Genomic DNA, 27,365 nt, shown 5'->3' on the forward strand with positions numbered 1-27,365 from the left:
AAAATTACTGCCAGGGGAAGGACCGGGAGGGGGCGTGATGGAGTGAGTGACTGGTAGAAGGTAGCTCCAGAGGATTAAGAAAACGCTTTGCCCCCATTTCTTTCTTGACAGCTGTCATGTGCCAAGCCCCATGGTTAGCATGCTTACCTAAAACATTTTTACCTACCAGACAGGCATTGTTTTCTCATTTGCAGATGGGGAAACGCTCGGGAAGATTAGGTAACTTGCTCAGAGACACAGAGGCACTGAGGAAGGCAGGCTTTCAGCCCATGTCATCTCCCTCCGTGAGGCCTCTCTGAGAATACTGAGAGGCATTGAGGCGACTAAAAATTAACCCTTTTTGCCTAAACACAAAGAAAGGAGTGAAATGAGGAATGATTTCACAGGCTGGGGGCCGAGGGGGCACACAGGCTCTGGCGGTCGTCTGAATTTTGCTCAAAAAGGGACAAGTGGAAAATGGCCAGAGATTTCTCACTGGGCAGACCACTGACGTGGTGACGTGACCCAGTGGGAAGGAAAAGAGGGATAAGCATGTGTCCTATATCAGAAGAGTTACTGATGATTTCAGGTGTTTAGGATTGAGAACCAGGCATTGCTTCCCCAAAGGGGAAAGTTCACAGTGGGTAGGTAGCTCGATGTGGGACGTCCACGGATGATGTGGTGGCACTGGGGGAGATAGGTCCTCAGAAAACATTTATGGCTCTGTGTTTACTGAGACACTCTAGCAAGGGAGTGAATAGCCAGGACCGGGAAAGTGACTAACTAGGCGGGGCCATGTATTATCACACAGCACCTGGTAACTCAGGGAGAAGCGGGGCAGCACCCCGGTGCCAATAGGAATGGGTCATCGAAATGGTTTTGAAGAAGACGCGAAGGACAGAGTTGAAGCAGAAGGCAAAAGCAGATACAGGGGCGCCCGGGTGGCCCGGTCGGTTGGGCGGCCGACTTCGGCTCGGGTCACGATCTCGCGGTCCGTGAGTTCGAGCCCCGCGTCGGGCTCTGGGCTGACGGCTCGGAGCCTGGAGCCCGTTTCCGATTCTGTGTCTCCCTCTCTCTCTGCCCCTCCCCCGTTCATGCTCTGTCTCTCTCTGTCTCAAAAATAAAGAAACGTTAAAAAAAATTAAAAAAAAAAAAAAAAAAAAGCAGATACATATCCAGTATCTCACAATACAGGGAACGGAGAGAGGAAAGGGAGAAAAGAACTGTTAGGTGCTTCGTTATGTGCCCAGTACGTTAAATAATCAATGACTCGATTAAATGAAATGAGGCACTCAGTTAAATGCTCAGTCCTTACAAGAGTCCCATTTTACAGATGAGGAAACTAAGGCTCTGGGATCTTGGTGGTGACTCACCTGAGGTCGGACAGCTGGGGGAGGCAGGGTTCCCCTAGCTGTGACCCCGAGCCCCTGGCCCCTTCCACGCTGCACGCTGCCTCGGTCAGAAGCAGGGCACCGCGAAGAGGGGAGGACGGGTCCTGTGCGGAGTCAGAAGCAGCGAGTGGAAGGCTGGTGAGGGTCAGAGCGGAATCCTTGGAGCAGTGATGAGGATGCTGGTGGTCTTGCTGAGTGGAGCTGCTGTGGAGTAGACACGGGAGAAGCAGACCCCGGGGAAGTTCACGTGGTCGGTAGCGCAGTTTCATTCACCACGGTGACACGTTCGCGTCTGCACCGTGGAGGATTAAACATTAGCCGCACCCAGCCCGCTCCTCTGGGGAATGTGAATTCCTTGTTTGAAAATGGTTTGTAAGGCGCGTTTTAGTACATGGAAGCAGGCTGGGCTTCCAGGTTGGTGCATCTTTAAATAATAGTTCCAGGAAAACCCTGGTTCCTGTGTGTGGTCTTTCATATTTTTAAACTGGCGGTTCTGTTGGCCACGGAGACATTGGCACCAGCAAGTCCCCCGAAAGCTAAGGGAATCTTCTGCCCCGACTGTGCCATGATTTGGCCATCTACGTCCAGTAATATCCCCAGCTCTGACCTTCTTGCCCTTTTCGATGACCGATGGGCCATTTCAAATTTGTGAGATGATGTGAATTTGTACGCATTGCAACTAATTCATAGGAGCTTTGAAAAAATAATTATAATTTGGGAAAACGAGGTTAATCTATATGAGGATTTTGCAATAAGGGGGAATAAAAAGAAGAATGGGCAAATGTTTTGCTTTAAAGGTCCCTGGCTCGGTAAGAAGACTGCTTCATCTCACCGGGAAAACATTCTAGCCACGGATTTAATTTCTGTTACTGTTGCTGACTTGCAACCCTCCTCCTCCTCTAAGTATGTGACAGGTCTGAGCATAACTCTTCTTTGTAGTTCATTGACTCTTGTAAAATAATGCTGTGATTATAAGGTTTCCCGAATACAATTTTCAAAATGTTAGTAATAACCACATTGCACCTACCTGCTATACTTGGGTGACCATCTCTCTTGCTCAATTCCTACTTCATATTGGCCATAGTGAAACATGTTTTCACCACTGGAAATCCAAATTTTATTTGCTAGGTTATTAATGGCCACCTATTTCTGTAACATAAATCAGGATGTTGTGCAAGTTTGGCTTGCAAATAGATTGACTCTTGGAAGCAACAAGTTCGCCTTGAGATCAGTGTGAGCAGTCATTTGAGTGGACTACCTAAATATTCAATAAAACCTTTTTAAATGTTTATGTATTTTTCAGAGAGAGAGAGAGAAACAGACAGACAGACAGAGTGGGAGTGGGGGAGGGGCAGAGAGAGAGAGAGGGAGAGAGGGAGACACAGAATCCCAAGCAGGCTCCAGGCTCTGAGCTGTCAGCACAGAGCCTGATGTGGGGTTTGCACCCACCAATCATGAGATCGTGACCTGAGCCGATGCTGGACACCCAACCAGCTGAGCCACTGAGGCTCCTCAAACCTTTTTTTTTTTTTTTTTTTTTTTTAAACATAGTCTGATTCCTCTCTGGGTAAAATTCTGATAATGATTGTCCGAATAAAGGGTTTAAGACCATGGTTTTTGAGATGATAGTCTAGAGACCATCGTCTACCCTCCCTCCTATTCTCATCCTATTATTTCTCAGGTAGTAGAGAGAACAAGGTCAAAAACCTTCCAGGTCTCACAGCTGATTGGTGGCAGAGCTGGGAACTTCCAGTCATTCCGGGGCACTTTCCACCAAAGTACTATTTTCTTGTAATTGGCAAACAGTTGACTTGGAGGCATTGTGTTTTTCTACCCTAGATGTTGATTGGGGAAAAAAAATGTCTATTACATAAAACCTCTTGACAATGTTTCTTATACAATCAGATCAACAGAACACAAGTCTCCTCCTGCCAGATTTCCCCAAAGTCCCCTTTGCTTGAATTTTCTTCATTTTTTCTCCTGAAAAGCCATGTTCCCTTTGCACTTAGGAATAGGGAATCTTATTTGTTCTGACAGCAATGTGCAAACCTCTATTGCATCAAAATTCCCAAGTGGAGTGAAAAACCGATGGTCCTTTTCTGAATTTCATTAGCAATGGCAGCAAACAGTTCATCTCAGAATCTCAGAAGCAGTACAGAAAAGAAAGAAAAATCAAGTTAGCAATTATATAGTTAATATTGTACAAGATGAAAGCCTGCATTATAAAATCCTGAGTGTTGTAAACTCTGCTTTTAAATCTGCCTGCAGGCTGTCTGTCCTTTCGAAATCCAGTGTCTGTTGTCAGTAGTAGAATTATAATAAATGAAATTTATTGCAGGAGTAATAAATGAAGTATGTATGGTGAAATTGAACGTTTATGGAAAAGGTTTTTTGATAAGGATTGAATCAGGCCATCACAGTACTTAAGACATCTTAGGATCTGAAATCAGACCAAAGGTTTCTAGAGGATTCTCTGCAAACTTATTTATAGCACTAGCCCTGAATTTATAGTTGACATGAAGGACAAGGATGAGCCGACCCACCGGGGAGGGCACGGAGCACCTCATCACAAGGTATGACTTACCCTGGCATCTTGTCAAAAATGTTCTATGTTCGTAATTCATATTCAGGGAGGATAAATTTCCAAAAGGGCCCTGACACCTCGCTGCCGCGGATGGGTCACTGCCTAGCAGTGAGAAGCTTGGATAGAAGCACTCCAAGCTTCCTCTCTGTCGGTGCTTCTGAGCCACACACTGAGTTCTCCAGAGGCACCTTGATCTCTTGCCCACGGGCCTGGCAGGAGCCCCCCATGTTGCCTGCTTAGCTTTGCCTCTGGAACCCACAGTTGAAGTTCATAGAACTTAGCCCGCTGTATTTTTTTTTTAATTTTTTGTTTAACGTTTATTTATTTTTGAGACAGAGACAGAGACAGAGCATGAATGGGGGAGGAGCAGAGAGAGAGGGAGACACAGAATCGGAAGCAGGCTCCAGGCTCCGAGCCGTCAGCCCAGAGCCCGACGCGGGGCTCGAACTCACGGACCCCGAGATCGCGAGATCGTGACCTGAGCTGAAGTCGGACGCTTAACCGACTGAGCCACCCAGGCGCCCCCAACCTGCCGTATTTTAATGGCATTTTCTGTACCAACACTAGACAGTGAGTCCCTTGGTGGGGGACGGGGGTTCCGTCTTACTGACCTCGGTGTCCACAGGGCCCACCACGCACGATGGGCATCAATCAGTGGTGGCGGGTGTGTGGGTGGAGGAGGAAGCAAGCAGACAAGCCCCTGTGTAGCCTACCTTCTTGGAGGCATTTACATAAGAAAGGCTGCTGGGGAAATGCTAAGTAATATCAGAATGCATGACTTTAAAACGCTTTTCTTGCTGGGGTGCCTGGGCGGCTCAGTCAGTTGAGCACCAGGCTTGATTTCGCAGTTTGTGGGTTCAAGCCCCGCATCGGGCCCTGTGCTGACAGCTCAGAGCCTGGAGCCCGCTTCAGATTCTGTGTCTCCCCCCCTCTCTCTCTCTGCCCCTCCCCGCTCACACCCTGTCTCTCTCTCTCTCAAAAATAAACATTAAAAAAATAATAAATAAATAAAAATAGAATGTTTTTCTTGCCAAATTTGTTCTAACACGCATGACAGGGTATCCGTCCCTGTGATCAGAGTCACTGAGAGTGACAGAGTGACAGACAGGCATTTTTTCTCTCACACTTTGGCCTTCGGTCATCATTACCTCCTTTTCCTTCAGGAGTCCTGCCAGCGCCGCTGTCCCTCCCGCAGTCACGTGCAGAAACCTCCTGTGAGCTCCCGAGGTCCCCCAAGCTCACAAGGAGCTCTGGGGCAGCATTCTAGGCTCTCGGCATGTGTTTTCTTGTCCATTTCAGCCCCAGGACTTTGCACCCTTGGGGCCTAGGAAATTGCCGAGGTCGGCGGACATTTAGCAAATGAAAGTTGCATGGATCACACCCTGGGCTCCTAAATGAGGAAGAGAAAATACATTTTCTTTACGTTTTACGCCTGGCCCTAAGCCTCCAATGCTGTAGTCTCTTAAGTAGATGAAGTGTCACCCCATTGAGGGCTCTGGGTTTCAGCTCTCTTCCTGCTGTGAGAACGCTACTAGGTGTCTTTATGAGACCAGGTAAAACTTTGAAAGCGAATGCTCTTTACCAGTTACTGACAGTGATTAGGTTTAGTTGCTGTCTTTGTATTAATTCTGAAACGTAAAGTAACTGAATTCGTTGTGGAAAGTAGGAGAAACCAGGCCTATTTTTAGTAGCCCTTTTTGGTTAAGTCTCCGCTGTAAATCTGTTGTAAATTGAAGCATGTTTGACTATCTCCCATTCCTTTTACTTGTTCTCACTTTGCCGACTTTGATCTCCTTAGATGTTGAATCATATTTCTGGAATGAAATAGTCACAGGCTTTTTTATCATTTGCTACTTTACTATTTCATTTAGAACAGAGAACAGAGTGATAAAATTAGACACAAGAGGCCTCTGTGTGTCATCAAGTAACCTAGTCTGCTTTTGGTAACAAAAATAAAATTCCCTCTAAATAATTTCTAGCTCACTTTGAACCAGCCTTGTTAAGATGAATGGCCCTCCTCCGTCTGTGTAGAGTATGGGAAACTCACCTCTCCCTCAGTGGGCCCAACCAAGTTTTTCCTGACAATTAACATTTTCCTTTCCTTAATTTCATTCCATTGCTCCTCGTTATGACCCCTGTAATTAGGGTGCTCATTACCTCCCCTGCATAATTTCCCTGCCTCCTTGATGTTCGCCCTTCATGTGTTTTGAGCCTGACTCCACTGCTTGCTTTCCAGTCCCCTGCTGCCTTTTCCCTGGACAGGCTCATGGTCAGGGGTGTCACAGTGAGACAGAGCCTTCTCCAGTCACCCCACCAGTTGCCCCACTGTTTTTCTTTTGTCTTAAGAGACCTTTTAGGGGCACCTGGGTGGCTCAGTTGGTTAAGCATCCAACTCTTTTTTTTTTTAACATTTAAAAAAAATTTTTACAATGTTTTCATTATTTATTTTTGAGAGAGAGAGAAATGAGTTGAGGAGCGGCAGAGAGAGAGGGAGACACAGAATCTGAAGCAGGCTCCAGGCTCTGAGCTGTCCGTTTAGAGCCCCACGCGGGGCTCGAACTCATGGACCTCGAGATCATGCTGGGCCAAAGTCAGACATTTCACCAACTGAGCCACCCAGGCGCCTCAAGCGTCTGACTCTTGATTTTGGCTCAGGTTGTGATCTTACGGTTCATAAGTTCAAGCCCCGTATTGGGCTTTGCACTGACAGGATGGAACTTGCTTGGGATGCTCTTTCTCTCCCTCTCTCTGTGCCGCTACCCCACTCTCGCTCTCTCAAAATAAATAAACTTTAAAAAAAGGAGGGAGCGCAAGAGAGACCTTTTAGCTAAGGAAGAGAGCTGGAGTCAGAGAAACGGAAGGCTGTAGGAGAGGCTTGTCCTGCGTTGTTGGGGGATGTGAGCTGGTATTTGGTGCCATGTCGCCACTCAGCCCGATCTAGCTTAGACCCCCGCTGCAGGCTGGAGAGTGTGGCTGTAAGCCAGCAGCATCCTTAGCTCAGAAAGGGAGTTGTCCGAGGTCTCTGTATTTTCCTGGAGGGTTTGTAAAGCAAGTCCTGAGAGCCTTTGTTTCTCCTCTTACTCTCCTTTCTTACTTCCTTGGTCTTATCCCTGCTCACCACTCCCTTCTTTTGCTCCCATCAGTGTAATCTTCTGGAGCTTAAGAACGGCTGTCGGAGTGCACAGCCTTGACGCCCCTCCCCCACGGGCTTTGAAAACGAAAACCAAGATCAACCAGTCACCCTGCTTTGCGCTTTTGGAAACTATCTCCAGGGTTCTCCTTACCCAAGATGTTTTTGTTGCTGCCTTGATGCATTCTTAGGTTTTTTCTTTGAATGAGGCAAAGACATTTGATTTCATCTTGACTGTATCATAATGAAATAGACATGAAGGGTGCTAGCCTGCCGCAGAACCGAGCGGTGCCTACATCTGGACTCCACCCACCGTCCTGAAGTCCATGCCTTGCAGAACTTTTCTCTGGGTTGTCTGTAGAAACCCTTCTCTACAGAAGAGCTAGGGCATGAACAGAACCAGTTTTAAGCCACCAGGGACCCCTTAAGATTGGATTCCTGAGCCCCGACCCTGTGCCATGCACTAGGAATACAGAGATGAATAGAAGTGGTCCCTGTTTCTGGTCACTTACAGATCAGTGCTAGAGACAGTGGCATAAACAGATAAATACATGAAGTGTCCAGGGTGGAGTGGGGCGGGGGGGGGGGGGGAGGGGAGGGGGGGGTTGTGGGAGGGGAAGTCCCTGAGTGGAAGGTTTCCCAGAGGAAGGCAGTGGCCCTGGTGAAATGCTCTCCTGGGCTCCTCAGTTCCATACGTTCCTGTGTGGCCCGGCCTAGATGCGTAGACCCTGCAGCCACTGTCAGTCCTGCTTCTGCTTCCCTGTCGTGCCCCCGCTGGTTACCTACCCTGGAACAAGTGAGCTGTCAGTGAGAAAGAGAGTCGGTCCCTCTTGACACTTTGGGTGTGGATAAGGAAAAGAGTCAGTGTTCCACGCTAAGCATATTGTCAAGTGCTATGAATGTCATGAAGGAGGAAGTTTTAAAAGTGTTATTTCTTCATGTTTACAGAATGAGCAAATGACTCAGATCTATTGTACACATTCACAAGAGCCATGTCCTAAGCTGATCCTGATTTTGAAGTCATGTGTCTTCCTTTGTATGTGGGGAAGGCTTGAAAGAGGGTGGAAAGTGAAGGGGGGCATGCGGAGAGGAAGGAGGGCCTACAGACGAGGACTTGGTCCTAGGGTGTATGTAAGCGCTGGTGCCTTTCCCTGGGCTCTGTGGTATTGAAGATTTCCTACATCCCTTAGTTCCTGCCTTCCTGTCTTGTCTTCTCCTCTCCCTGCCCCCTCCTTCCTCTACTCCATTCCTCTCCTCCTCCTCCTCTTCCTCTTCCTTCTTCTCTTTCTCCCTTTCTCTCCCCCTCTCTTTCATTTTACTTCTTCTTTCCACTTGGCAGCCTTTTTTTTTTTTTTTTTTTTTTTTTGTATGTTTTCTGTTAGACTAACTTTAGACAAGGCCCTGAAAACCAAAAACAGATGTCCAGGAGGACCAGAGCAGAGCGTCTATGGATTCCTTACTGTTGGAAGTTGGGCTAACTCTGCCCTGACTGGCTCTGAGCACTGCACGCTGGGAGCTGAACTACGTTCCGGTGGCTTCGCTGACTTCGTTGTTGCTGACAGTCTTGTTAAGCCTCACTAGATTGGGACCCTCAGGCTCTGACCTTTTTAAATGTCTTCCATATCGAATGCACTTTGGGGATTGTTCCCCTTTCTTTCTTTTCTTCTTCTTTTTTTTTAATATGATGACATTGTGCCATCATCAGAAAGAATTCTTAAGTGTATCAAAATGTTGATACTCCTTATCATTATCATTTGTTTTGAGAAGCTTTACCAAAGTATGCTATTAGGGCGAACTTTATACTGTTATTAAGGCCTCATTCTATTCTGGTATTTCATTATTCTGTCTGGAGCTCGAATGTGAGGGGCCATCAATGGGGGGAGAAGATAGTATATAAACGAACTTGTGACGTTTTGCCTTGGCGGGGAGCAGATTCGTTTGAAATATATTGTTAGGATACTACACCTAGAAACTACCAGGAATTGAAAGGGTGTCTTAGTGCCCGTGTTACCCAAAGTTGAAACTTGGCAGTTTTAAAGTTGAGCAAGTATAAATTTTAAAGTTCCTTTTTTTAATGTTATGATCTCTGGACTCGGTTTCATAATGTGTTTCAGTTTGACAAGTCAAATAAACAAATCCATTCCATCCCTGCTGCTGTCATCCCTACTTACCTCATTCATACCACTTGGTCTCATGAAGAGTACTGGACATGGAAAGTGCAAGCTACATAATTATTCCTCAAAAATCTTAGATGTCTTCATTGATTCCTGCACCATCCGTTCATATACATAGTAGTTACATCGTGGGGACCCGATGGACTGCAATATTTTGTCAGATTTTCTTTCAGACTTTTTTTTCTATGTACCCCTTTTAAAAATTAATTCGTGGGGCGCCTGGGTGGCTCAGTCGGTTAAGCGGCCGACTTTGGCTCAGGTCATGATCTCGCGGTCCGTGAGTTCGAGCCCCACGTCGGGCTCTGTGCTGACAGCTCGGAGCCTGGAGCCTGTTTCGGATTCTGTGTCTCCCTCTCTCTGCCCCTCCCCCGTTCATGCTCTGTCTCTCTCTGTCTCAAAAATAAATAAACGTTAAAAACAAAATTTAATTCGTGCTACGCATACAGTTTTAATTTCATTTGTTTCCGCCTTGTAACGTCAGTGTTTTCCGATGGTAAGGATTGTTGTGAATTACTATCAGATCTTGTGAGTGGTGATGCCATAGGTCACTTACACTTAGTCTGTCAGATAAGGAGAGCCCCCCAGTGTTTCTCTCTTACGAGAACTGCTGTACTTGTGCATGTACAGCCTGCCCTACCTGGGTAAACTCAACACACTTAAGATAATTTTCACATTTTCTTTTTTTTTTTTATTTTTTTAATGTTTATTTATTTTTGACAGAGAGAGAGACAGACAGACAGACCGACAGACAGAGCATGAGTGGGGGAGGGGCAGAGAGAGAGGGAGACACGGAATCCGAAACAGGCTCCAGGCTCTGAGCTGTCAGCACAGAGCCCGACGCGGGGCTCGAACTCACGGACAGCGAGATCGTGACCTGAGCCGGAGTCAGACGCTCAACAGACCGAGCCACCCAGGCACCCCAATTTTCACATTCTTGATGACTGATAATTGTACTTTCCTGTGAACGTAGATGGTTTGGGGGCAAGAGAACAGAATCAGAATCAATCAAGAGACATACTGTGGAATAATTTACTTCTTGGAATACGACCTCTCTCATCTTGCATTTTGGTAAATAGCTTTTGCGCAGAAGTGGAGCAGAGACTATATGATAGAATGACATGTGGTGCAACATGGCTCCCTTCTGGACGATTAGTAATTCGATCAAGGACCAGGTTGTCGTCTTCCAAAATATTTGCCTTTAGGGGCCTCTGGGTGGCTCAGTCGGGTAAGCGTCCGACTTCAGCTCAGGTCATGATCTCACAGTCTGTGAGTTTCAGCCCTGCGTCGGGCTCTGTGCTGACAGCTCGGAGCCTGGAGCCTGCTTGGGATTCTGTGTCTTCCTCTCTCTGTCTCTGCCCCTCCCTTACTCATGCTCTGTCTCTCCCTGTCTCTCAAAAATGAATAAACGTTAAAAATTTAAAAAAATATTGGGGCGCCTGGGTGGCGCAGTCGGTTAAGCATCCGACTTCAGCCAGGTCACGATCTCGCGGTCCGTGAGTTCGAGCCCCGCGTCAGGCTCTGGGCTGATGGCTCGGAGCCTGGAGCCTGTTTCCGATTCTGTGTCTCTCTCTCTCTCTGCCCCTCCCCCGTTCATGCTCTGTCTCTCTGTCCCAAAAATAAATAAATAAATAAATAAAAAGTTGAAAAAAAAAAATTTAAAAAAATATATTTGCCTTCAAAACAGTCTTCACCATTTTCATCTTACTGTCAATTTATGTCTAAGTGTAGTCAAAGCACTGTCTTGTTTCAGCAACTGGTCATTCAGTGAATACTTACTAAGTTCTTGCACCTTGCCTGACTCACTGAAAATAGCAAGACAAATAAGGCAGAGCTCCTTTCCTTCAGGAATTCAGTGTGGGAGGAAGATAGACAAGTAAACAAATGATTACAGCATGTACAAAGACCCTTTGGGGGCTGAAGGAGAAATCAGTCTCTGCTCTGGGGCTTCACCGAGGAAGTACCTGAATCGTGTACTGAAGAGTGGTCAGGGACTGGTCAGGAGAGGGGCTGTCAGAGGTGCACAACAGCATGGCAAGTGCGGACGAACGGTGACCAGTTTGGGCTGCATATGGCGGATGGGACCAAGGTGGGGAGCAGTAGGACCCGAAGATGCTCCGGGCCGGCTAATGAAGTCTTGTGTGTAGGAGGCCGTGCTCTTAGAAGGACAAGTACCTGGAGTAGGAGGACTAGAATGGGGAGAGACTGAGGCAGAGAGACGAATAAAGAACTTTTTGCAATAGTCTACACAGGAAATGCTAGGGACTTGAATTAGGACAGCAGCAGTGAGGACAGAGAGGAGGAAAGCGTGAAGGTAGTTGAAAGACAGAGATTGGAAAGGGTGTATGAAAAATCTCACGTACTGTCTTGGGTACCTGTAAGAGGGTACTTACAGCCCTCTAAAATAAGAATACATAAATGAGCCCACATGGGATTTCTCACCTTCTGACCTGTGCTGGCTTCTTCCTCTGCTATGGATCTACAGAATTGAGAGTTGTAGACCCTCTGAGGGCCGGCTAGTCCGAGTTTTCCTGTCATGTGTTGTGTAGTTAAATTGCCCAGAACAAAGAAATAGAATGTGTGCATTGGATTTTCTGATTTCACTTGGTGACCTAGAGAAGATCGTTAAACCTCATCCTCTAAGAAGTACTAAATGCAAGTACAGAGTCTGGGGAAGTTTTCGGTGTTTATTGGCTTGGAATGGATACTGTATGACCAGATCTTGACTGATTGGTTTTTGTTCCACCCGTAGAAGGCACCGGGTTCTGTTATTTTAAAACCTTCATATTTTGACAATACTTAAATAAATGGACGCAAATGACTCCATGATGTCAGCTGAGGACAAAGGGTATGTCTGAAACAACAATAGACAATTAACAGGTGTGTGGCGTGAAAGGGTCCATCTTGCTAAACGTGAGCTCATTTGGGGGTGCCTGGCTGGCTCATCAGAGGAGCATGAGACTCTTGATCTCAGGTCCTGAGTTCGAGCCCCACGTTGGGTGTAGAGATTACTTGAATTGAAAAAAATAAATAGGGACGCCTGGGTGGCTCCATCAAGTTAAGCATCAGACTTCGGCTCAGGTCGTGATCTCGCGGTCCGTGGGTTCGAGCCCCACATCAGGCTCTGTGCTGACCTCTCAGAGCCTGGAGCCTGCTTGGGATGCTGTCTCCCTCTCTCTCTGCCCCTCCCCCGCTCACACTCTGTGCGTGTGTCTCTCTCTCAAAAATAAGCATTAAAAAAATAATAAATAAATATTTTTTTTAAACGTCAGCTCGTTTGGAAGAAATAATCCGAAACTCTTCGCTCAGTTTACTTTCAGGGTCTTGGGAGAGTGTGTCGAAAGAGCCGTGGAAGTGAAAGCGGGCAGCAAATTGAAGATGTTGATAGTGCTGTGTCAGCTAACAACAAGTGGGCTCATTTAGACCTCACTCCGCCCTGGGGCATGGAAGGGCTTGTCCCATTTAGAATCCTGGGTTGGACAGTCTTCTTGTTTCTCTTTGGGTGATTCCATAGCACATCATTTTTATATTTAATTGAGCATATATGTGGGCACACACCCCCTCCATGCTAACTCTGTGGGAATTCTGAGTAACAATATTAACAATCATAACAGCGTTTATTGATCACCTGCTATTTGCCAGACACCATTCTAAGAACCTTTCATAGATTAACTAACTCATTTATTCCTCATACAGCTCCATGAAGTAGATATGATTATTAGCTCCATTTGACAGCTGAGGGGATTGAAGCAAAGAAAGATAAAGTAACTTGCCCAAGAGCACCCAGCCAATAAAGTGATGGAACCAGGATTCGAACCCAGGAAGGCTGTCTCCAGAGCCCATGTACCTAATTATAGTAGTTCCCTCTTGTTAAAACACCTCCCTAAAGAACCTGGCTCAGTCAGAACTTCTTTTCATTATTATTATTTTAAAAACGTTTGTAATGTTTTATTTACTTCTGAGAAAGAGAGAGTGAGCAGGGGACGGGCAGAGAGGTGGCGGGGGACAGGATCCAAAGCAGGCTCTGCACTGACAGCAGCGAGCCCGACACAGGGCTCAAACTCACGGACTGTGAGATCGTGACCTGAGCTGAAGTTCGCCACTCAACCGACTGAGCCACCCAGGCGCCCCTGGTCGTCACTTTCTCCTTGAGGTTCATCTTGGTTCCTCACCCCACCTTCAGAGATACTTTGCATACTTTGCAAAAACACATTTATTATTTCACATTTGTTATCATTACGTTCATTGCACAGATGGTTAAGTATTTGTAACCTTCTCCCCTAGCAGGCCCGATCTTCATACTCTTTGTACCTACGCCTGGCATCTGGGTGGTCTTTGGCAAAGAGCGGGTGTTCCATAAACGGGACTTGTGTGGAGTTGGCTTGACTGGGACACACAGTGCTTGTCCTCAAGGAGCTTTCAGTGTACCTGGAAAAGAATTTCCATCTGTGGGAAACAACTGAATAATGAAGAAGTTTAAGCTAAGGATACGGCACAGGCAACAGGTGTTCTCGGATTTCAAAGAAGGGATCAGTTGGATTGACGGCTTCTCCGGCTACATAGAATCTACATGAGTAGACAGATCATAGCTGAGAAAAGGAAGAACACTAATCAGAATGTTGACCTGAGGTGGCTGTGAATGAAACGCTCCTATTTAAGGGAGAGCAGAGTCGCACCAGCAAATATGCATAATCCTCACAAGACCGCTTTGCACTCTGTCTCTATCGTCCCATGTGACTGAGCCCCCGGAGGGCAAGGACTTTTTTGCCAATGGCAGGGATAGTAGCTGGCACATAGCAGTAAAAGTATGATAAGTTAACGTTTATTGGATCCTTATTACATTCTAGCCAGTGCCCTGATCGAATGGTACTAGCTCAATCTCTGCTTATTGAAAATTCGTTTGTTGACTTTTGCCATCCTGTGAAGGTTAATGACATCTAGGGAATCTTTAATTATGTAGGCCCTCTCTGGACATGATCTTAATTCTGCAAAAGCTGCACAACACACAGCAGAGTCTGAGCCCGCGCCAGAAGACTAGTGGAGACTAGGAATCGGCTTGTTCGGCAGCAGGCTGGCCCAGCATTCAGGACGGGCCACCAGTCTCTGGAAGAAAGAGGTACAGTGGTGGACAACCAACAGCACAGTGGAGTGGACCTCAAAACGATACACGTGCCCTTAATTCCAAGCCAAAGGGACTGAGCCCGCTGACCTGCTTCTTTTCCTACTTAAGAGTCTAAGATATGTTCACAGGTGGGGCCGCTGGTAGACCCAGCTGTAGGTTACTTAGTAGGAGAAACAAGGCAGGCATTGGCATAAACACATACTGCAGAAACTATGCAGTTGGAAACTCTGTAACTAGATAGCCCTAGCGTTTCAGACTGCAACTCCGTGTTCTTTTACACATTAGGGAGGCCCCCACATCTCCCCTGTACCAGCTCAGCCCGTCCAAATACGCTGTCTGGAATAGCAAGCAAAAGAAATCTGGACAGTGCAATAATCATTTTGAGCAGACAGTAAATATTTGCGAAGTATTTTCTTCAGATGCTGCTAACTTGCAAGAGAAAAGTACTTTTAGAAAAATGTTCAGGCTTAATTGAAAAAGCACACAGTAATCAACTTTTTTTTCCCAGCTGGCATAAAACTGTCTTACTGGTAGCCAAATTTGGGATGCCTGAAGACAGACAAATGACTAATACCAGGGCTGTGTGTGGCCAGGACCAAATGTATTTTCTTACCACAAGACCATGTCTGGACTCTCCTTTATAATTACCACACGGCCTACTATAATTGTAAAACTTATATTTACTTCCTGCATTTGACATGTAATTCAGGGTCCCAGACCGCACCCCGAGCCAGAGTGAAGTCCTCTCTGTTACTTGCTTAAAAGCTGTAAAACCATTATTGTGTGAGGATGTGTGTGTGTGTGTGTGTGTGTTACCATGTATGTTAAATACATGAAGTACATCCTTATGAAAAATATGCCCACTCTTGCCTTGTCAGATGAAGCACTTTACTAATCAGACGTTTATTGAACACCTACTCCTCCATGCCAAGGACACTTAGACTCTAGGAAACATCAGTGAACAAGACAACAAAGTCCCCGCTTTCCTGGAAGAGAACGGGGAAGGGGGGAGGGACATACCAGAAAGCAGTACTTTGCGGATACGTGCAGTGCATAGTCACAACCGTGTCATGTGACAGAGCACACTTGGGTGGCCTCTTTTAGCTCGGGACATTAGAGAAGGCCTCTCCAGAGAGATAACATTTAAATTGACATTTTAAAATGACAAGAAGGAGTAGGAAAAGCAAAGATCAGGAGAAGGAACATTCCAGTCAGGTTAGTGTATAGACCCAAAGATGGGAAAGAGTGTGGCATGTTCCAGAAACAGAGAAAAGACCAGTGTGAGTCAAGCGTGGTGGGTGAGAGGGAGACGGGTCAGGGAGGTTGGCTGTGAGCGCCACTCATAAGAAGCGTGCACGGGAGCATTGCGACCCTGGTCAAGGCGGAGATTCTAGGCAGGAGGCTACGGCAGAGGTCTGGGCGGGAGGCCATGGTGGTTTGGACTGGGATGTAGTAGAAATCGAGAGAAGGGGCTAGATTTAGATTTAGGGAGTGGAGTTTAGAACCAATCAACAGAACTTGCCAATGGTTCAGATGTGAGGAACGAAGGAAAATGAGTCAGTAAGAATAATTCCAGTAGCATCTAGAAGGATGATGGCTGACTGGGGCAGGCCGAAGACAGGGCTGCTTAGCTCCTCAGTCCCCGTCAGAACTAACCATGAACCCACATCTAGGGTTTCAACAGTGTGCCCTCCCTACCCCCTAACTTTACATCACTAGGGAATATTCATAGACTTTTGGAATTCCTCGATTGTTGACTTAATTACTACCTCAAGCATTTCCACGGCTTCTCTTTCCTTTTCATGTTCATTTTATGACATCCGAAGAAGTCACATTCGAGTTACTACCTCATACCTGGACACATCCCTGCTGGGTACTCTGTCAAAAGTGTTAGGGGCGCCTGGGTAGCTCAGTTGATTAAGCATCCGACTCTTGATTTCGGCTCAGGTCATGATCTCACAGTTTGTGAGTTTGAGCCCTATGTCAGGCTCTGCATAAAAAAAAAAAAAAAAAAAAAAAAAAAAAAATGTTTTTTTTAAGTTTTATCTTTGGATCAGCGAAATTAGTGTGACTGATATTTATTGCCAGATGTGACCTTTTGTTAGCATATTGTAGATCCCGACATTAATACCACTTTCTATAAATAAAGATTTCGGGTGAGGAAATGTTCTATCTCAAGAGAAGTTTAGCTCTTGAGAATCTTTCTCTTTTTAGACTCTCAGGCCGTGGGCTATTACTCACCGCATGGCATTCTTCCTCAGTCTTACTTTTGTTACCTTCTTTCGTGATCACGGATGTTGATAGCCCACCTACAGTTTCTGAGTTCCCCACTCAGCCTTCCTTAGTGGTCGGCATTGCATTTGAGTTGTGCTTTCTTGCTTCCTCTACCTTTTGAAATTTAAAAATAGAAAATAGAAAACAAACCCACAGTCTTTCACATTGGCTGAATTCTGTTATTCATCTCACAGATTTTCTGATGAATTCCACAGTATAACATATACGGTCAGAAATCCGTTGTCAGTTCGGAATGAGCCCTGTAAGAAATGGACAAAGGGGGACCTTAATTTTGACTACCCAGCACATAATCAGAAATTGGCAGTAGCTGCCCACAGGAGGAGGCTTTGGAGAGTGAATTAAAGAGACAGAATGTTCTTAGCTCTGCTTCTAGACTTTTCTTCTTACTTCTCCAACTTTCCTGAGCCATTGTGAGCAATCACTGGGTTGAGAAAGGACTCCTCTAGGAGTCTAACTCCTGCTCCGTGAATACCAGCAGGTCCTGGGAGACCCAAAAACCCTTCATTGGCCCCATCCCACATCACAGCAAACATACAAAAGTAGGGCAGCCTCCACATTAAATATAATTTTATTGCTGACAAAATTTTTAAAAAAGATTTTCATGGTTTTGCTTTGGAAATAGGTTGGTTACAAGTGGCTTATTATTGTCTATTTATCAGAAATTATTTTAGCATACTTGGGAATTATGAAGTTAAAACCTAAATCCAGCCTGCATGTTGCTTCCAAATGAAATATTTTTGATTGCCAAGTCAGCAATTAACGAAGTTAACCTAACATTACATTTTGTAGACCTTTATCATTTATTAATTCAGCTTTGTAGTTAGCCTGTTGTGAAGCCAACAAATAGTTTTCAAGGTCTCAGACATTTTTACAGCCCTTGAAAAGTTAGAAGGCCCCGGGCTCCGTACGGTTAAAAATGCTCTGCCCGGGAAGTCCTAAGCTCTGAGGTCTCCACTCTTGCCTTCCTCAAGGAATGAGAGCTGCTCTCAGGACATTTCTCTAGGAAAGTACAAGCTGGCATACAAATAACAGTGGTCTCCTAAAACAAGGTGAAACCCCTACAAAAAAACAAAACAAAAAAAAAAAAAAAAACCAGTAACTGGAGGCAGAATCCCTGAGTGGCAGCCATTAGTTCACTGGGTGACCTTGAACAAGCACTCTGTGGCCCTTTTCCTGCCCCCAGTAGTACTTTTCTGGACAGACACGCCATCTGGCAGAGGTAGGAGGCTAGGGCCATCAGTTCTAGGAACTGAACGACGTGCAGGACCATCCTAACCGGAGACAAGGGTTTCCCTCACACCGTGAAAACAAAGCAATTTTCAATGTCGGTGTTATTTTGCCAGAATGAAGAAGGAAGGGAAGGAAGAAGAGAGTAAGGACAGGAAAGGGAGCAGGGGTATGGGGGGCAGGGGAGGAGGAGGGAAGGCACCATCAACACTTGTGTTTAAAGAGCTATTGATCTTTGATGTTTGTGCAAAATGACGTCCCCCTTCTCCAGAAAGAAAAGCTTTCACATGAGAGACTTAGTCTCATTATCCTGTTCAGAAGCCATCCAACATCTCAGTGAGGGGCAAGCGTGACGAAATGAACAGAACATAGATTTCAGAATCAAATAAGCTATCCAAAGGCAGCCCTACCAGGCATGTGTTCAGCAGTTCTCAAAGTGTGGGCCAGGGACCCCTAGGGTTCTCTGGGAGCTTTCTGGGTACCCATGAGGTCAAAACTGTCTTCATAATAATACTAAGATGTCACTTGTCTTTTTCACTATCTTTCCGTAAGTGTATTTTTCCAGAGGCTGCACAACGTGATATCACGACAAACTAGATGCATACACACATATCAGAGGCTAACTATCTTGTCTAAAGCCAAACAGTAAAGATATTTTCAAAAATGTAAAAACAATGCCACCTTTTATCTCTAACCCTTTTTTTGTTGTTCTGGAAAATGTAATGACTTAAGTTGTGTTTGTTTAAGTAATCTCTACACCCAACGTGAGGCTTGAACTTATGACCCCAAAATCAAGAGTCACGTGCTCCCCCCCCCCGACTGAGCCAGCCAGCCGCCCCTGGAGTTGCTTTTTGTTTTAATGAATTAATAAATGCATATTTTTTAAACCCTCAGTCTTAATATCTACTATGGCAAATATTGATAACTATAACCCCAAAGAAATTTTGGGGGGTCCTCGATAATTTCTAAAAGTATATTGGGGCGCCTGGGTGGCGCAGTCGGTTAAGCGGCCGACTTCAGCCAGGTCACGATCTCGCGGTCTGTGAGTTCGAGCCCCGCGTCGGGCTCTGGGCCGATGGCTCGGAGCCTGGAGCCTGTTTCCGATTCTGTGTCTCCCTCTCTCTCTGCCCCTCCCCCGTTCATGCTCTGTCTCTCTCTGTCTCAAAAATAAATAAACGTTAAAAAAATAAAAAAAATAAAAAAAATAAAAGTATAAAAGTGTTCTAAGACCAAAAGGTTTGAGAACCCCTGAGCTACCTAGCAGTAGTAACCATTTATTATTGAGTGTCTCCTTGTGCCAGGGGCCGTGCAAAGCATACTACATTCTTCGCCTCTTTTAATCTTTTCACCAGAGCCATAAAGTAAAGGCTTTCAAAAAAGATCTTGCCAGCCCAAGGTCCCTCAGCTGGAAGTGCAAGAGATAACCAGGTCCTTCTGACTCCAAAGCCACACTCTTGATTACTGGACAGTACTCCCTCAGAAATTAATTCTCTCATTTTGAAAAAGCTATTTCACTGCTCTCAATCTGTTTCCTGATCAAACATGGGCACAATCCTACGTACCCTGCAGGATTCTTTCAAGAGCAAAAGAGTTAACGTGCATCCAAGTGCCCAGCAAGGTTCCCAGCAGACACTGGGAAACAGTTAACCTCCTTCCTTCCGTTCCTTCCTGTCCTTGGCACACTGTTAGACCAGCGAGGCTCAGCGACTTCCCTTTTTCCCTCTAGATGGTCTTCAAGCCGACAGAGAGGTTGATGGAACAGAAGGAGTTGATGAAGATATGATTGTGACCCAGAGCCAGACCAACTTCATCTGCCCCATTACACAGGTACCGTCTCCTCCTCCTTCCCAGAAAGGCAAAGAGGCAAAAGACTCCTGTTTGCTTTCTAACTTGATCTTACATCCAGGGTAAGGAGGGACGAAAGGAGAGTGATGAGGTCCAAGAGGATAGGTCCAAGACTTTTCAGGCAACCATGCCCTGAGGGATCAAGGAAGAAATTCTTGACCCATAGGCCAACTGACATCGGAGCCATGCACGGTCTCCCTGCCTTTTCCTCTGTGGCCATCTGCCCTAACAATTATCTAAAGCCATGAGATGGGGAGCTTAAACATAGGAAGCCCCAAGATGAGGAAAAAAACAGTGCCAAATAATTCGGTGACTTGGAGAAGTTACTGGAAGTGGCTCATTATCATTCCTAAAAGCTGAATGTCTCCTTGATTGCAGGTGGAAATGAAGAAACCGGTGAAAAATAAAGTGTGTGGCCACACCTATGAAGAGGAAGCCATTGTTCGCATGATTGAGTCCAAGCACAGGCGGAAGAAAAAGGCCTGGTGAGTCGATGCAGGAAGGGAAGTGAGCCTTCCCAGTGGTGGTCAGTCAGAGGTGGTATGCTCACGCTAGAGGAAAAGATACTTAAATGTTCCCCCCGCTAAAGCCCGTTCACCTCCCTCAGAGTATAAACATGGAAGCTGGCTTTCTGGAAAAACAATACATGACGGAAAAATTAGTAGTCTGTTCAGGAAGAAGCTAGAGAAATTTCAGCCACACCTTCGAAACAGGAGAGAAAGGGCTCGGGTGGAATGTTCATCATTAAATAATAGGAATTTTTATGAAATGGTGCTATAGCCTGAAAAAAAAAACAAAGGCGAACTCTGATACTAAAAGATTTCTTTTTCCCATTCCGTGTATACTCACCCAAGAAAGAATGGCAGTTGGGGGGGGGGGGGGGTGTTTGTTTGTGTGTTTGTTTTGCATCGTGCAGTACAGGTAATTTGTTTAAAATGTTCTGAGATAAGATTTGTATCCAGAGGTCTGAGCAAGATTTAATTGTCAGGGAAAACCTTTCGCATCTTTAATTACCTAAATAGCTTCCCAAAAGGTTCAAGTGAATTTTGGGGTCACTTCCGTGAGAATTTTTTTCTTAATTGGAATGTTTGGAGAATCTTCCTCTTACACCTGTTTTATATATATATTTCTACCCCCAACCTGCCCATTCCTACCCCTCTGGCGCTCAACCTGGGAGGACCATGGCTGTGTTCCTGTGACAGTATGGAATCCTGAGTTGGCCCAACTAGCTATAATTCAGTTTGGCATTTCTTGTGCTCTTATCACAGGTTTGTGCTAGGAATGGAATTGCAGGTGTGACCAGGTCTCAGTGGACTTTTGATAACAGTCACTTTGAAGTGTAGCTCCCTTCTCCATCACCCAGAAATTTGCTGGTCCAGACCCAGAATTGGAATTCCCCACCACTCCTCCTGTGGGTGTGGACTCAGAGATAGGGTATTTGAGACTGTACATAATCTTGATGGTCACTAAGTCAAGTCATTTACCCTATTTACTCTAGAAGAATGGCCTACCGGTTGCAAAATTGAGAGCATTCGAGTACATTTTTGAGTCCCAGTCGAGACGTTGTATTTCCCTAGTCAACCTTCCAGATTCCCTGTGAATATAATTTCCTTTTGCTTCTGAACGTCTGAGCCTTCCCTTTCTGCTGACTTTTTTTCTGTGTTCGTTCTCGGAAAAACAAACTGTTAGTTTGTTAAAATGACAGTTGCTAAGAACAGATATTCCCAGATAGTCCCATTTCACAGCTTGTCTGTCTTCAAGTTTGTGATCTTCGCCCCGAGTCAGATGCGGGAAGGGCGGGCACTGATAGCAACGTGCGTTTCTCATGAGCCTCTGGACTGGGATAGTGACTACAAGACCCAGATCTTCTTAATTACCTATTTGACTTTCTAGCATCCTTTGGCTTTTTTTTTTTTTTCTTTCGAGGTATACGTGCTATTTGAGCACTTGAGTAACATTTGTCATTTAGAAAAGTTTCTTTTTTCTGTCATACCTCTCTATAACTTAGGGCAAATTCTGCAGATCCTCATAGCTTAATAATAACAGTTAAATCCAAGTGGAAGGAATGCGGGAGAGTTACAGAGAAGGTACTGTTTTGACTGGGCCTTGAAAAAATGAGAAGGATTTCAGTTTTGTGTTTTAATTTATTTTTGAGAGAGAGAGTGTGAGCAGGGGAGGGGCAGAGAGAGGGTGGGGACAGAGGATCCAAAGCAGGCCCAGCGCAGGGCTCAAACTGTGAGGTCGTGAGCTGAGCCAAAGTCAGACGCTCAACCGACTGAGCCACCCGAGCGCCTCAAATGAGAAGGACGTCGGACAGTGGTGAAGAGTCCTTCTAGCCAAGAGGCCTGCCCCGTTCAGAGCCTGTTCTCCTTGGCGATCAGAAGGAGCGGTTGTAGTTACTGTATGTTTGAGGGAAAAATAGAAGGATCCCGTGGACAATAACCCTGAGGAGAGTGGTATAAAGATTCCCTTAGAGGAGTCAAAGGTTGGGATTTCATTAGTTTCCTCGTCTATAAACTGGTGCTAATAGTTGTAATGGCCTCACTGGTATGTTTGAAATTTGAGGAAGATCTGTGTGAAGTACTTGAAAGCCCCTGGTCCACGGCAAGACTCGGAAGACACCATCACCGCCAACCGCCATCGTTGTTGCCATTATTCTAGAGGCACGAGACAACATTGCAGGGTTTTGAGGGAATAAGGTGAGTCAAGCTGGAGTTTAGGAAGTCACTCCAGTACAGTTCAAGGGATGGATTTAAAAGGCGTGGGGTAACAATGTCAGTGAGGATGCCTTTGCAGGAGATTAAGTTACGGTGATGGGAGCCTGACTGAGGCAAGAGTCACAGGTATCAGGGAACGAGAATGGGGCCATCGTGGAGGCACAGCTGGCAGGATTTGGCAACTGAGAGTCGAAGGGAGGAAGGAGTGGAGGGTGACTGTCGATTCTAAACCCGGTGTCCAGGGGCGCCTGGGTGGCTCAGTCGGTTGAGAGACCGACTTCGGCTCAGGTCGTGATCTCATGGTTTGTGAGTTTGAGCCCCGCATCGGGCACTGTGCTGACAGCTCAGAGCCTGGAGCCCGCTTCGGATTCTGTGTCTCCCTCTCTCTCTGCCCCTCCCTCACTCATGCTCTGTCTCTCTCTGTCTCAGAAATAAATAAACATTAAAAAATAAAAAATTTAAAAAAATAAATGAATAAACCCGGTGTCCAGAAGCGATGGAGGGGGCTGGGGGTCATTAGCCAACTGAGAGGGTGGGAGCGCGGAACACATTTAGGAAGGATTGTGAGAGGCACAGTTGGGGGTCATGCTGACCTTGAAGTCCTAGCAACACAGCCATTTGGAAGTGTCCAGGGGGTGCAGAACACGTGGCGTTTTGGACCGAGGAGAGAGCTCTGAGCTCGAGATGTCGTTGTGAGGTTATTGGTACAGAGGAGCCCAACCCCAGAGGGGCAGCTCGGGGCACATGACAGCTGACTGAGAGCAAGGACAGGACTGTGACCTGGCTCCGGGCAGCGCCAGGCCAGCCCTGCTCTGCCCGCCTCAGCACCCGCCTCGGGGCCCCCACATGGACCTTCAGAAAGGCGCTTCCCTCATTAATGAAAAGACAGCCCGAGGAAGAAGACCCCAGTGAAGCCGTCTGAGACGTAGCCAGGCAAGAGAGGAAGAAGGGGGGGGGGGGGGGGCGCTGCTTATCACGGGAGCAGCAGATCACCACTGCCGGGCCTCTTCATCACCTACTCCAGAGCTTCCTGAGTGAGCATGAAGTAATGTCATTTCCCATGATGCATGTGAGCGTGACGAGCAGTTCTGGGTCCCCTTTGTTTAAAAATGCCTGTGACACATCCAGTTTGAGACATCTCAGTTCTCCCTCCTAGATGGTTCTAGTTACGTCTTGTTAGACTGCAGTTCCAGTCCATTTCCTTCCTGGGCGCCGACTGAAGCTTCCTGCCCGTGCTTCGGTCTCTGGAAAGACCCCTCTCCACCGGCTCGAGTAGGAATAAAATTGTGGCGACTGTAGCCCTCACGAAATACAGTAGTTAAAACTGTTTCCTGAATAAGTGGGCTGGGTGTGTTCTTACTGACAAAGCCACCTTGTGAGTCTCATATTAATAACATATTTCCAGTGTTCCACAGTCATTTCTTTTCCTTCTTTGTGAAAGAACAGGAACCGTGTTTAACAAACAGTCACACTGAACAGCATGTAGAATAAAACCAAATTGACTGGGACTGTGTCGTTGAAGGGCCTCTCTCTCTCTCTCTCCTTTGGCCCACGGGGCATTTCGCCTCCCAGGGCCTCAATTTCTCACCTGCAGAGTAGAAATGACAGTAACGTCTCATGGAATTTTAGGATGAAAGAAGCAGCGGAGAAATTCCAGTCTAGATCTGGACCAGGACATTTCTTGGCAGTGGAGAAGCAAACCACTTAAGAGAAGGCTCCTTTTGAACTTCAGAACGCTAAACAAACAGCAGTCAGGTTACAAAGGTCGAGAACGTCCGTGTTACTACTTACCTCACTGCTCGGTGACACATTATTTGAGACTCAGAGGATGTAGGACAGAGCTACTCGGTGTGTTTAGGTATGATGGGAATCCATCCCACTCAGACTTCCAGAGATATCCATAGACCTCTTTTAGAGCTGAATTGGACCCTGGAATTCTCGGGACCCAGATCCAAGAGCTCACAAGACTCAGGATCTTGTACCTTTGAGCTGAGACTGAGGCCAGGGGTCCCTGCCGCCTTCTGGGACCCCTGAGACCCGTGCTCTGTTTGTTCAGTAGACACTTCCACGTCTGCCCACTGCTCTGGTGGCGTCTTCTGCCCTCAGTGACCTGAGTTCAGGACCCAGCCTCTCCTTTGAGGCCGGTAGGTCTGACTTCTGCACAGCAATGACGCGAGAACTTGGGATTGTGTATTGCCACACTTGGCTTGCTCACCAGGATGTCCTGGGGATTAATGAACTAATGCTTCTTTAGAGTGTTATTTCTCCAGAGAAGGAGTGCCCTGATTCAGTATCATGTCATTATGGCCTCATCTTACCCTTTGTAGCTAAAAAACTTATGTTTGTTTATTCGAGATGGGGTGAGAAACAAGGTTCTCCTCCAGGAAGTCTCCCTGAGCCCTCATTCATGCTGGGCGGAATGCCCTCATTCATCCTGCCACAGTACCCCGTGCACCGTGGCCCGCCTGTGGCCCGCCAGCATCGTGGGCTACCTCCTCTCCAGGGGCTTCTTGGGAGCTGAAGCCATGGACGAGGGCAGAAACCGTGTGGCATCCGAGCCAGTTCCATAACCCTCATCATACATTATCCTACTTACCTCTCATGGCGACCCTACGTTCTGTCTCATCTTCATGGAAGAAGAAACTGGGGCACAGGAAGTAAAGCCACTTGCCCAGAGGGTCACAACCAGGAGACTCAAGCCCACGTCTCTTTCACTCTTGAGCCTGTATTTGTATCAAGAGGCCATCAGTTCCCCCTTGGGAGGGCTTTTTGGTTAATGCCTCTGTGCCCAGAGTCGATCCCCTCAGTGACGTCAGAATTCTGTTTGACATAGGTCACCCTGGGCTCCATCCATTGTCCTTTGAGAAGAATGTGCCTGCGGGCTCAGCAATGAGCGTGCAGTTGACCCCATCAGACGTTCTCAGAGTCCTCACACTCCCCCACAGGGCCCCTGATGTCACCAGAAGTCCTCCCCACCTCAGCCTCCCCTTCCCCCTCCACGCTTATTCATCATCTGGCTGTAGGTGCTAGAGACTCGGTTCTAGGAAGTGGGAAGAGACCCAGGCCCACCGTGACAGTACGTGTCCGCCAGGCTGGTCAGTATGAAGCGAGGGTGACCCCGGCACATGTCGTCTGAGTGTGTGGCTATATCCTCATAATCTCAGCTGTTGGCTGTCACGGTTGACGAAACAGTTCACTTTGGGAAACCAGTGTGAGACCTTTCTCAAGTGCCCCCAGTCCTTACTCTAACACAGAGCCAAGTCTCCAGAAGGAGGCATCCCTGGGCAGATCACCCCGGTCCTCTGTCCTGCGAGGGCCTTTTTATAGTCACGTTTTAGCGCACGGACCTGCCCCTGTGGGGCTCATTTCAGTATTTTTAAAAATAAATATTGTTAGCAAGCATATTGTCCATTACACTTCTTTGTCCCTTCTTATATAAAGACGCCTTGGTCCAGAAAGCACAAGCCCAGAAGATGTTTCTCCTTCACGTTGAAAAGCTGGGCTTCCTACCACTGGACAAATGAGTTCCCGCAATCAACTTTCTTCCCCTTCTGGTTTATGTCTTTCGTCTTGTATTTGTTATTTTTGCTCTTGTCTTGTAGCTGTTATTTTGTGTCTTAATATACCTGTGCTTTTCGGAGAGTTGTCTCAGGCCACTGGGCTGGAGCTCTGCGTGGGCAGGAACCTACATTTGTATTTCACAGTTGGGTGCTTAGAACCTAGCACAGGACGGACCACACAGAATGTCAAATGCATGCACGAATGTGCAGCAGGTATACAGTACGTGTACGCAAGAGACCGAGAGATCAGCAAGTTTAAAATGTATGGAAGAGAGGTGCCTGGATGGCTCAGTTGGTTGCGTGTCCAGCTGTTGATTTCGGCTCAGGTCATGATCCCAGGATGGTGGGTGGGATTCTCTCTCTCCCCGCCTCTCCCCCTCTACCCCACTCGCTCGCTCGCTCGCTCTCTAAAATAAAAAATAAATTTAAAACCAATTTTAAAAAAAGCAAAATGTATCAGAAGTATGATGATCAGGGATGCTAGGCACCGAGTTGCCTTTAGCCCTGGGAAAATAGGAATTCTGCCCCCACTTCAGATCTGAGGGAATAGAGGCTCAGAATGCTAGTAGGTGTTGGCCAGATTCAAAACCGGGTCACCCTAAGTCCAGACAGAAGAAACCAGGTGACTTCATGCAGCCCACTGCCCCCAGAGGAGACCACATCTAAACATAGCCATGGCGTCAAGCACCTCCCCCTCCGTGGGTGACTCACGTGCTGATTTCTTCAGCCACAGCTTTTCCCCTGAGTCTCCACCAACCCACGCAGTCTCCCTCCGGGAGGGACTAGTGGGCATTTCGGAGGGAATATATGCCAACCGGGGTCTCCTAGATCCATCCCCATCCCCAGCCTGGTTTTCCAGTTGTTCTCTTTAGAGATAAAGGGCACCGCCGGTTGCCCATGGGGCAGGGGAGGGGGGCAGACTCTGACGAAGCTCAGCCCTTCTTTTCCCTTACGCTCTGCCTCTGACCCAACAGCGAGTCCTACAGGTTCTGTGTCCGCTTCTGCCTTGAAGCTGGCCACTGCCACCAACCTCGGCCACACCGCCCTCTCGCCCGGACTGCCCAGGGCCCTCCTGTTTTCCTGTTTCCACTCTGCTTGTCTTCTACATTAAGCAGCCAGAGCCATGCTTTCTAAACATAAACCAAGTGGCATCCCTCCCTGATCTCAGACTCTCAAATTCTCTTCATATTTCACATAAAATCTAGGGGCGCCTGGTCTGACTTCGGCCCAGGTCACGATCTCACAGTTTGTGGGTTCGAGCCCTGCGTCAGGCTCTGTGCTGACAGCTCGGAGCCTGGAACCTGCTTCCAGGTCTGTGTCTCCTTCTCTCTGCCCCTCCCCCAC

The 27,365-nt window shown here is 46.8% G+C and overlaps 1 protein-coding gene across 2 annotated transcripts in view; it reads left to right on the forward strand.

Moving 5' to 3' along the window:
• Positions 1-27,365, forward strand: part of NSMCE2 (NSE2 (MMS21) homolog, SMC5-SMC6 complex SUMO ligase) — a 217,098-nt gene that overhangs the window by 188,769 nt on the left and 964 nt on the right. For both annotated transcript variants that reach the window (XM_058699037.1, XM_058699038.1), the window contains 2 exons: positions 19,626-19,726; positions 20,123-20,229. In XM_058699037.1, coding sequence (XP_058555020.1) covers positions 19,626-19,726; positions 20,123-20,229 — 208 coding nt within the window. The remainder of the gene's footprint in view (positions 1-19,625; positions 19,727-20,122; positions 20,230-27,365) is intronic.

Source organism: Neofelis nebulosa, chromosome 14 (genome assembly GCF_028018385.1).
Source record: "Neofelis nebulosa isolate mNeoNeb1 chromosome 14, mNeoNeb1.pri, whole genome shotgun sequence".
Classification (NCBI taxonomy): domain Eukaryota; kingdom Metazoa; phylum Chordata; class Mammalia; order Carnivora; family Felidae; genus Neofelis; species Neofelis nebulosa.